This window comes from Mastigoproctus giganteus, chromosome 8 (assembly GCF_048544385.1).
Source record: "Mastigoproctus giganteus isolate SK-2022 chromosome 8, ASM4854438v1, whole genome shotgun sequence".
NCBI classification, from domain to species: domain Eukaryota; kingdom Metazoa; phylum Arthropoda; class Arachnida; order Uropygi; family Thelyphonidae; genus Mastigoproctus; species Mastigoproctus giganteus.
The window spans coordinates 216,289,278-216,301,133 of NC_143582.1; the positions used below are offsets into that span (position 1 = coordinate 216,289,278).

Below are 11,856 nucleotides of genomic sequence, written 5' to 3' on the forward strand. Positions count from 1 at the left end.
AGATGTAGGAACAATATTCCATGGCAGGGCGGATTTGTGATTTATACAGAGTGAGCAGCTGTTTGGAAGAAACGTAAAGACGAGAGCGAAAGAGAAAACCAAGTTTTTTAGATACAGTGGAAGAAATATTTGTAATGTGCTTGTGCCAAGAGAGATTAGAAGTCAGGGTAATCCCCAAAAGAGATATATCGTTTTGCCTAGAAATAGGAGTGTCACTAAAGATAAGCATAGGAGCAGAAGAATCCTTTTTGCAAGATATAAGACAAGACTGAGTTTTAGCAGGGTTGAAATCAACTAAGTTGTCTTTGCCCCACTGGAGAATTACCTGAAGATCGGCATTTAAGGAATTGGTAGCAGATTTTCGAGAAGTTGAAGCTGATTGAGCAGGACAAAGTTTCTCAAAATGGAAAGTGGAATGCAATGTGCTATCATCGGCAAAACTATGGATAGGATTTCCAGTCAATGGAAGAAGGTCATTAATATACAAGAGGAAAAGAGTGGGGGAAAGAACTGAATCTTGGGGGACACCAGCATTAGTGGAGAAGTTAGAAGGCAGAGAGCCATCTACCATCACCCTCAGTGAGTGATCAGAGAGAAAACTGGATAACCAATTACTAAAAACCATTGGCAAACCATAAGATGGAAGCTTGTTTAGAAGACCTTTATGCCAAACATGATCAAAAGCCTGTCAGATGTCAAGAGCAACTACTTCTGTTTCACCGAACCTTTCCATTGAATTAGTCCATAAATGGGTTACATAAGCCAGAATATCACCAGTGGATCGACACTGACAGAATCCATACTGGCGATCGTTGATCAGACAGAAGGTTTCTAGGTAGTTTAAGAGTTGGCGGTTAATTGATTTTTCCATTACTTTAGAAAGAGTAGAAGTAATTGAAAGGGGGACGATAATTGGATGAGAGGGACTTGTCACCCTTTTTAGGAACTAGCTGAATGTGAGCAAATTTTCAAGCAGAAGGAAAAACACCTTTGGAATAAGAGAGTGAAAAAAGGAGGCAAAGAATAGGAGTAAGTTCATGAGCACAGGTTTTGAGAACAAGTGGAGAAATACCATCGGGACTTGGAGCTTTCTTAGCATCAAGATTCATCAAAATCCTTCTGATATCCTTTTGATGGAAGACCACAGGAGGCATTGAATGGAGCGTGTTGGGAATGGTGGGAGGTGTTTTACCAAGATCATTAATACATGAGCTGGAAGAAAAATGGGATACTAGCAGGTCAGCTTTATCCTTGGCTGAAGTGAAAACAGAACCATCTGGTTTGGACAGAGGTGGGCAAAAGTTGCAGCCAATAGCTTTGGCAAGAGACCAGAATGCTTGGCTACCATTAGAGCAAGAAGCAAGTTTTCTGCTCTTAGCCTGTTCAAACTCTAGTTTGGACTGATTAATAACTGCTTTACAATTGTTGCGAGCTTTGGTGTAGGCAGAAAATGAAACTGAAGAATTAGAAACAAGCCAATTACGATATGCAACATTCTTCTCTTGAACATCCTTAACACATTTATTGGAAAATCAAGGTTTAGATAAAGGAAGAGATTTTAAAGTGGAGTGTGGGATAAAGGATTCCATTCCTGCAAGAATAATTTCACTGACACGATCTGAGCAAACGTTGACATCAGAAGTTTTGAAAGAGTAATCAAGGTTTAGGCCAAAATGGATGTCAGATGAACTAATGAGGCATATGGCAGAGAAGAAAAATGCATGGGATACTTACAAATTAACGCATGACACAGAAGCCTATGATAGATACAAGTTGATATGCAACCAAGTTACAAAGGAGGTTAGGCAGGCGAAGCCAGATTACGAGAAATTCTTGGCAAGGGATGCAAAGAAAAACAGCATAGAATTCTTTACTTATGTAAACTCTAGAAGGAAGGGGATGAATCAGATTGGGTCAACTGTTGATGATCCTGCTCAGGTAGCTAACAAACTAAATGAATATTTTGCATCAACATTCACACATGAGGAGTTATTCAGCGAGGGGAATGCCAGAGGTGTATTCAACTCTAGCAGTAAGCTACAGAATCTTGAAATAACTGGAAGTAAAGTGGAAGAGAAATTGTTGAAGATAAACACAAGAAAGGCACCCGGGGTGGATGGGATCTATCCAGTTATATTAAAGGAGGCAGCAAAGGAAGTAAGCAAACCCTTAGCCATAATTATGAGAGCTTCTTGGACTCAGGGGAGGTACCCATAGACTGGAAATGTGCAAATGTGACCCCAATTCACAAAGGAGGATCAAAGGCTGACACAAGTAATTATAGACCTGTGAGCTTAACTTCTGTTCCAGGAAAATTAATGGAGGCACTGGTTAAAGAAGCACTGCAGGATCATTTAGACAAGACTTCAGTTATAGCTTGGACACAACATGGTTTTGTTAAGGGGAAGTCTTGCCTGACCAATTTGATTGGATACTATGATGCAGTCACAAAAGAACTGGATGCAGAGAATAGCTTTGATATTATATACTTGGATCTTAGAAAGGCTTTTGATACTGTTGCACATGGAAGACTGCTACACAAATTGGAGCAGTGTGATATTGGAGGCAAATTGCTGCTATGGATAAAGGGGTGGTGGAGGGGGAGAAGACAGAGAGTGGTAATCAATGGACACTGCTCATCGTGGACTAATGTTATTAGTGGAGTCCCTCAGGGTTCAGTATTGGGTCCCTTATTGTTTTCTGTATTTATAAATGATATTGATGATGGTATATCAAGCTTAATGTCCAAGTCAAGGACACTACTGACACTATGCTGCTGCAACAGGATCTGGAAAGGTTGAGCAGATGGGCTGAGAGGTGGCAAATGAAGTTTAACATTGACAAATGTAAAGTACTACACATGAGAAACAGCAACCCCAGAGCAACGTATCAACTCTGTGGTACTACACTGACAGTGGTAGAGAATGAAAGGGACTTGGGGATGGTTGTGCAGGCAGATATGAAGTTCTCTGAGCAGTGCAGACGGGCTGCAAGAGTAGCTCATGGAGTATTGTCAATGATATACAGGAATTTTTCCAGCAGGGATAAGGAGGTGATTATTCCCTTGTATAAGGCAATGGTCAGGCCACACCTAGAGTACTGTATACAGGTCTGGAGGCCTCATTTCAAGAAAGATGTAGAGCTGCTGGAACGAGTACAGAGAAGGGCAACAAGATTAGCGAATGGAACAAAGGGGTGCTCTTACGAAGAAAGGCTTAAGTTTTGCAAATTACAGTGTCTGGAGACTAGGCACCAGCGAGGTGATCTGATAGAGGTGTATAAAGCCTTGAATGGGTTGAGCATGCTCAATGCTGATGGGATTCTTCCTCTAGCTCAGAATAATCACCTGAGAGGGCATAAATTCAAATTGAGGAAAGACAGATGTAGGATAGACGTGCAGAAATTTGCCTATAGCCAGTGGGTGGTTGGTTGGTGGAACAGACTTCCATCCCTTGTCGTGGAGGTTGATAACCTAAATAAGTTTAAGGCTCAGCTGGACAGGTATTTTGAACAAAGTGGAAGTGGGTTTTTTTTTTTTTTTTTTTGCTGATGCTGCATAAGCTTGCTTTCTTGCATCAAATGCCTCTACTAATGCTAATGCTAATCCGACCAAGGAAAAGAAGACTCGCAGGTGATCCCATTTTGCATTCTTGTAATGCCAAACAACACAAGGTTGGAAATAGCCATGAGATAAAGGTTCCATTGGAGAAGAGACAATCACCAAGTTGTGATCTGAAGTGCCTAAAGGCCCTCTCACTTCGACCGTGTACTTAGAAGGGTTGTTTGTGAGAAAAAGATCAAGCGTATTGGCTGTATGATTAGGATTGTCCGGTATTCTTGTAGGTAAATGAACAATCTGTGCTAGGCCATTAGTAATTGCAAAAGCCTCAGCATCTCGACCTGGGTCGGTGTGACTAGAAAACGGAAGTCAGCTGGAGTTGTGAACATTAAAATCACCAAGGAAAATTACCTCACTGTTAGGAAAGTTGGACTGGAGAAAGTCAAGTTGCAAAGAGAAGAAGTCAAAGAGCTCCAAGTGATTAGTGGAGTTGGGAGAACGGTAGAGACAACAGATGAATTTGACACAATGAGGTACAGAGATTTTAAGCCAGAGAAGATCAAAGAGAGGAGATTCCAAATTGCCAAGTCTCTGACAGGGAATATCTGAATGGACATATGCATAAGTACCACCTTTGAGGCGAAAGGAATCATACAGCAAATAATTTGGGCATCTGAGATGAGCAGTCAGTAGTTGAATCAACCGATAACTGGGATTCTGTCAGAAAAAGTACATGGGGTTTGGCAGACTGCAAGTGGAAATGGACATCGTTGAGATTAGAATTGAGACCACGTATATTTGTGAAATGAATTAGGAAGTGTTTGGGAGGTTTAGATCTTTTTGCAGATAAGCTTGCTCTATTAGTTTGATAATTCATGGTGTATTCAATAGTAAGAAGAAGTGGGTGGGACATGCTGTATGAAGTAATGAAATTTTTGGATATGGCATACACGTGGTAAGAATATACCCAGATCCTTGACATAACGTGGCCTTGACAATGCTCCCCGTATACACACTACTCGGACTCTCTCCAGTCACTACCTGGCAGAGTAGAGGTAGCAAGATTATACACTAGCTGATCCGGAAGCCTCCTAGAGAGTTACCAATAGGTTCGGTCCGACGTACTAACTAGCAGACGGCCTGCGAACACCGTTTTAGAGCTGTACCCTCGAAATGCAAGGTATATTGGATCTCGCCACAACGTTCATCATAACCTCAAAAGTCATCAATCATACTGCATGATGGAAGAGATAGGGAAGGGTTGACCGGAACTTAACTCTAGAGACTAAACATGGGTTCCACCACTTTTTGGATATGGCATACACCTGGTAAGAATATACCCAGATCCTTGACATAACGTGGCCTCGACAATGCTCCCCGCATACACACTACTCGGACTCCCTCCAGTCACTATCTGGCAGAGTAGAGGTAGCAAGATTATACACTAGCTGATCCGGAAGCCTCCTAGAGAGTTACCAATAGGTTCGGTCCGGTGTACTAATTAGCGGCCGGCCTATATTTCACTGGTTGATGAGAGTCATATACCACCTAGTACTGCCTGGTAACACAGAGGGGCAGCGTTCCTCCATGTGGTGTGGGCGCCACACCTCGACCTCTGCTTACGTTGGTTCACACCTGGGTGGTCACCCACCATGTACTTGTGCATGGAGGTTATACCCATTTAAAATAAATCAGAAAAAAGAATAATTAAATTTGTAATTTGCTACTGATTCAAATGATAAATTAAAATAAGGATACCTTTTTGTTCTTGTAAAGTTCTTTCATTTCTAATAAGTAATCTTGGGCTGACCTTCGCTCTGAACCAGAAGGAAGTTGTTCCACTTTATCTTCATCGTCATCATCATCAGACAGATCTTCAGCATCTACTTGATAGCGATAATTTATATCGGCATCTGCCAATGTGCCAAATTGATCAGGGTCATTTAGTTCATTTTTCATGAAATCATATTCAGATTGGTAGCATTCTGGCAGAATATTCAATGAAGACATTTGTGGGTTTATCTTATTTATTTTATCTTTTTCACCACTGTGTGAAGCTATGTTCATTTCTAATGGATGTTTCAAAGTATTAAAACCATTAGGATTCAATCCACTAATGTCTTTTAAATGTTGTTGTTTATTTCTAAAGTTAGATTGTTTAGATTTTCTGTTAAATTTAGTGCTATTTTTTTCTTTTTGCATTTCTTTATTTTGTCCATCCTTTGTTTTCTGTCGAGGTGGATTTGATTCTAATGGATGCTTTAAAGTGCCAAATACATCAGGATTTGCATCTGCATCCCAATGAAATTTCTGAATATTCTGCTCTCCCATCTTAAAATTATTCTGTTTCTCGCCAACATGTAACATATTTAAGCCAGCACAAAATCTCTGAAAACAAAAAGGATGTACTAGCATAGATTGAAAAATATAAGGAAACATGTTCTGATTCAGTCTATTGGAAAGAGAATTATGGTAGTGAATTGGTTTAAACATTTCCCACAATAATATCTTTCTGGGACAAAATGCCATATTACTGGTAATGCAATGAATAACTGGTATTGGAAGATTTAAGTTACCACAGGAATGTTTCCAGTTTTATATCTTGATTCCCTGCAAGAAAAAAGAAATTGATCATAATCATTGAATATATTTCATTTTAAAAAATTAAATTAATTTAGCATTAGCAGTGCCATATGATGCAGAACGCAGGCTTATACAGCATCAGCCAAAAAAAAAAACACATGACACCTCCCATTTCACCTATTCATTCCCTCCAATAGTTTGTCCAATTCTTCCCTGAATTTATTTAAGCTATCAACTTCCACAACAACAAATGGAAGTTTGTTCCAGCAATTAACCACCCGCTGGCTAAAGGAAAATTTCCGCACATCTATTCTACATCTGTCTTTTCTTAATTTGAATTTACGCCCCCTTAGGTTCGTAATCTGAACAAGTGGAAGGATCCCATCAGAATTCAGCGTGCTCAACCCATTCAAGGCCTTATATACCTCAATCAGATCACCGCACAGGTGCCTAGTCTCCAGCCACTGCAATTTGCAGAACTTAAGCCTCTCTTGGTAAGAGGATCCCTTCATTCCCCCTCACCAATCTTGTTGCCCTTCTCTGTACACGCTCAAGCAAATCTACATCCTTCCTAAAATGAGGCCTCCAGACCTGTACGCAGTATTCAAGGCACAGCCTGACCATTGCCTTATACAGAGGGACAATCACCTCCTTCTCCCTGCTAGCAAAATTCCTATATATCATTGACAAAACCCCATGACCTGCCCTGGCAGCCTGTCTGCATTGCTCAGAAAACTTCATATCTGACTGTACAATTACTCCCAGGTCTTTTTCATTTTCCACCACCTCAAGTGTAGTACCATACAGTTGGTACGTTTCTCTGGGGTTACTTCTACCCATATGCAAAGTACTGCATATGGGTAGATGTGCAGAAGTTTGCCTTCGGTCGGCAGGTAGTTGGAACAAAATTGCAACTTGTTGTCGTGAAAATGGGTAGTTTGAATAAATTCACAAAAGAACTACACAAACTATCAGAGAGGATGACTAGTGATGTGGTAAGCTGGCTGATGCTGTATAAGCTTGCTATCTTGCATCATTTGCAACTAATCATTATTAGCTATATGGTACAAGGAAGCCTGAGGCTTATCCTGCACCAGCCAAAAAAAAAAAAAAAAAAACTCTGAATTACTGAATTAACTTGAAAGAGGGGGTAAGAAACGGATATTATAATAAAATGTCGTGGATAAAACTGTTCAGAAGTTAGATGTCCCTAATAATTAAATGGCAACAAAAGGCTGCTGACGCCGAGTAAAAACATTTTATCGTGTTAAAAGAGATATGAATATGGATTCCCTCACAAGTTATTTATAACTAAACATTAAACTCTCGTTGCCTTTCGCAATTGGGATGCTGCGGCTATCACCTCCACATCGCGTAAAGAAACGCAAACTTGTCGAGCTACTTCTCGGGTGATGCCTACTGATAATACCAACTCCACTGACACAAGATATTCAAAAATTGAAAAAAAAAAAAAAAAATTGATAATGTGTTTAGAATAACAAATAATAAAGAAAAAAAAATACAATACAGGAAAATATCACGTGGGGTCATTATTATTATAGTATTTCTATACACCGTACACACCGACGTGATAAATAGTGCACCGTTACCAATACCTTTTTTTTTTTTTTTTTTTCTCTCTCACAGGTGATACTTAATACAACAATTCCATTCACTACCCTCGGTAGGCCACTCACAGTCCACGTCACCTGAATCAAATGTATTCATAGCCATTATAATCGAAATTTTCAATTAATCCAATTAAAACCGCAACAACAAGCATTATATACCAGATGCGTTGTCTTGCGCCACCTTATGTTAAAATTAGTTATGATCACATTAAAGCATTTTTATTTTAATTGGCGGATTTTATTTACAGTATTATGATGATGATGAAGGTAATGTAACGGTTTTGTCATATTTCTATTTTATTTATTTTAGTTGTAAGTATAGTTGTTAAAAACTAATTATCGATTAAGTAATAAAAATTACTAAGTTAACATAAATAAAAGTCGAAAAATAAAATTGTGTCTCACGTGAAAAGTGCCGCCCCAAAAAAGTGCCGCCCGGGGCGGATCGCCCCCACCGAGAACAGATAAGAATGTGATAATTACAGGAGTGTTACATAATTTGCATACTAGTATGTTTTTCGATAATGCCCTTTAGTTCCTATTTTCGTCTGAAACTTTACAGAATGACAATGGTAAAAGCGTATAAATTTGAACTATCAATGCTATTGCTAATTTGAAAAATTCAGAAGGAAATTATGAAGCTAAAATTGAGAGCATGTTGAAGTGGAAAGAATTTGAAAGAATCAAAATCGAAAGTAAAAAAATTACCTCGTAACAAGTTATTAAATGCATTGTTTTATCCTTAAAGGATAAGTATTAATGCAACAGGGCGATTTTAAATTAAATATAGAAAATAAAGATACCATTGAAAGAAATTTTAAACATATGCTACCCGAAATCGTGGAATGTGAAAGAACTTTCGTCTCGGTGGCAAGACGGTGAAAACCGAATAAGAAATTTAAGTTTCTGATAAAATATGAAATAAAAATTAATGATTTTAGCGATTTTGTCGAAGACAGTTGATCTTTAATATCCAGTGAAGAAAGCCAATTTGATCCGGATCGTTATGTCAAATCATTCCTCCGTAATAATAGCTCGGCTATTGAGTAAATAAGATCGAAAACAAATATTAACAAAGAAGTAAAATGGCAATTTTAAAAATAAAATTTTCTTGAATATTTGTGCAATAATTTTTTTCATGTAATCTGTAATTTTTGTGTACCTTTTCTATAACAGTTTGTTCTAGAAAAGGTACACAAAAATCACCTACCATTCGGGGCACCTAACAATGGAATGTTAGGTGTCCCGAATTGACCAGTACGATATCTCGAGTTAGAACTCGAGATATCGGGGGGGGGGGGAGGTTTCAACGGCTAAATGGTCAGAAGAACAACATAACACAATACTACACAAAGCAAACACACGCATTACACTTTTTAAACCTCTGGCCTTCACAGAGTCCTGTGATACACAGAGTACACAACGCGGAGATGGAGGAACCCCTGGGGCAGTTAGACAGCAAACACTTTACACTTGAGATTTAATTCACAAGGCTTTCATCACATGCTTACTGGCTAAAAAATCAGACCAGTACTTGGCTAAGAAAGTCTAGTTCCAGATTTGCCCATGCTTCCAATAGGATATATCAGCTACTGCATTGTGATCGGTAAAGAATTGCGAAGCCGATCATTTTCAATTAGATTCAGATATAGAGAATTGAGTGGCCAGGGTAGATGTTTAAAGTCTTGAGAATTAGCAGAAACCATTCAGACACAACATTTTCATGGTGAATAGTTTCGGTTTTGAAGGAATCCACCGCAGTCAGGTAAATATGATGCATTGTAGTGTTAAATTTGTCCGATACGACAGAAAGATTTCATTGGAGGTAACACAACCTTCTAACGGCATGAGCAGACCCAGTCTGTACCAACAAAATATATATCACACAGGGCGGATCTAGGTTCTCGAGGACCCAGGACCGGCATTCTTGGTGGGATTCTTTTAGGTATTAATATACTGGTGTGCAAAACTTAAGGGCCGGTCAGGTTTTCACCTGTACCTTCTCAGAGGAGTGGCCTGGATATTAGCATTAGCATTAGCATTAGCATTAGTAGAGGCATTTGATGCAAGAAAGCAAGCTTATGCAGCATCAGCCAAAAAAAAAAAAAAAAGTAACATAAATAAATAAAAATAACCACTTCCACTTCACCCCTCTGTTCGTTCGAAATACCTGTCCAGCTGAGCTTTAAACTTATTTAGGCTATCAACTTCCACGACAAGGGATGGAAGTCTGTTCCACCCACCAACCACCCGCTGGCTAAAGGCAAATTTCCGCACATCTATCCTACATCTGTCTTTCCTCAATTTGAATTTATGCCCTCTCAGGTGATTTTTCTGAGCTAGAGGAAGAATCCCATCAGCATTGAGCATGCTCAAACCATTCAAGGCTTTGTACACCTCTATCAGATCACCCCGCTGGTGCCTAGTTTCCAGACACTGTAATTTGCAAAACTTAAGCCTTTCTTCGTAAGAGAACCCCTTTGTCCCATTCACCAATCTAGTTGCCCTTCTCTGTACTCGTTCCAGCAGCTCTACATCCTTCCTGAAATGAGGCCTCCAGGCCTGTATACAGTACTCTAGGTGTGGCCTGACCATTGCCTTATACAAGGGAATAATCACCTCCTTATCCCTGCTAGAAAAATTCCTATATATCATTGACAATACACCATGAGCTACTCTTGCAGCTCGTCTGCACTGCTCAGAGAACTTCATATCTGCCTGCACCACCACCCCCAGGTCCCTTTCATTCTCTACCACTGTCAGTGTAGTACCACAGAGTTGATACGTTGCTCTGGGGTTGCTGTTTCCCATATGTAGTACTTTACATTTGTCAATGTTAAACTTCATTTGCCACCTCGAAGCCCATCTGCTCAACCTTTCCAAATCCTGTTGCAGCAGCATAGTGTTAGTAGTGTCCTTGACAACCCTGCCAACCTTCGTATCGTCTGCAAACTTGGACATTAAGCCTGATATACCATCATCAATATCATTTATAAATACAGAAAACAATAAAGGCCCCAATACTGAACCCTGAGGGACTCCACTAATAACATTAGTCCACGATGAGCAGTGTCCATTGATTACCACTCTCTGTCTTCTCCCCCTCAACCACCCCTTTATCCATAGCAGCAACTTGCCTCCAATGCCACACTGCTCCAATTTGTGCAGCAGTCTTCCATGTGCAACAGTATCAAAAGCCTTTCTAAGATCCAAGTATATAATATCAAAGTTATTCCCTGCATCCAGTTCTTTTGTGACTGCATCATAGTATCCAATCAAATTGGTCAGGCAAGACTTCCCATTAACAAAACCATGCTGTGTCCTAGCTATAACTGAAGTCTTGTCGAGATGATCCTGCAGTGCTTCTTTCACCAGTGCCTCCATTAATTTTCCGGGAACAGAAGTTAAACTCACAGGTCTATAATTACTTGTGTCAGCCTTTGATCCTCCTTTGTGAATTGGGGTCACATTTGCACATCTCCAGTCAATGGGTACCTCCCCTGAGTCCAAGGAAGCTCTCATAATTATGGCTAAGGGTTTGCTTACCTCCTTTGCTGCCTCCTTTAATATAACTGGATAGATCCCATCCACCCCAGGTGCCTTTCTTGTGTTTATCTTCAACAATTTCTCCTCCACTTTGCTCTCAGTTATTACAAGATTCTCTAGCTTACTGCTAGAGTTGAATACACCTCTGGCATTCCCCTCGCTGAATAACTCCTCATGTGTGAATGTCGATGCAAAATATTTATTTAGTTTGTTAGCTACCCGAGCAGGGTCATCAACAGTTGACCCATCGATCTCTAGTGGACCAATCTGATTCATCCCCTTCCTTCTAGAGTTTACATAAGTAAAGAACTCTTTGCTGTTTTTCTTCGCATCCCTTGCCAAGGATCTCTCGTAATCTGCCTTCGCCTGCCTAACCTCCTTTGTAACTTGGTTACAGATCAACTTGTATCTATCATAGGCGTCCGTGTCACGTGTTAATTTGTATGTATCCCATGCATTTTTCTTCTCTGCCATATGCCTCATTAGTTCATCTGACAACCATTTAGGCCTAAACCTTGAACAATATTTCTTAGTTGG

General features: G+C 39.8%; 2 protein-coding genes across 2 annotated transcripts in view; both read right to left on the reverse strand.

Annotated features, from left to right (window-relative positions):
• LOC150082279 (pentatricopeptide repeat-containing protein 1, mitochondrial-like) overlaps positions 1–6,088 on the reverse strand; it is a 64,666-nt gene extending 58,578 nt beyond the window's left edge. The window contains exon 1 of the mRNA XM_090380469.1: positions 5,318–6,088. Within this exon, the coding sequence (XP_090236595.1) occupies positions 5,318–6,088 (771 nt within the window). The remainder of the gene's footprint in view (positions 1–5,317) is intronic.
• Positions 6,089–6,154: 66 nt separating this feature from the next.
• LOC150082280 (uncharacterized) overlaps positions 6,155–11,856 on the reverse strand; it is a 20,711-nt gene continuing 15,009 nt past the window's right edge. The window contains exon 4 of the mRNA XM_090380470.1: positions 6,155–6,169. Coding sequence (XP_090236596.1) covers positions 6,155–6,169 — 15 coding nt within the window. The remainder of the gene's footprint in view (positions 6,170–11,856) is intronic.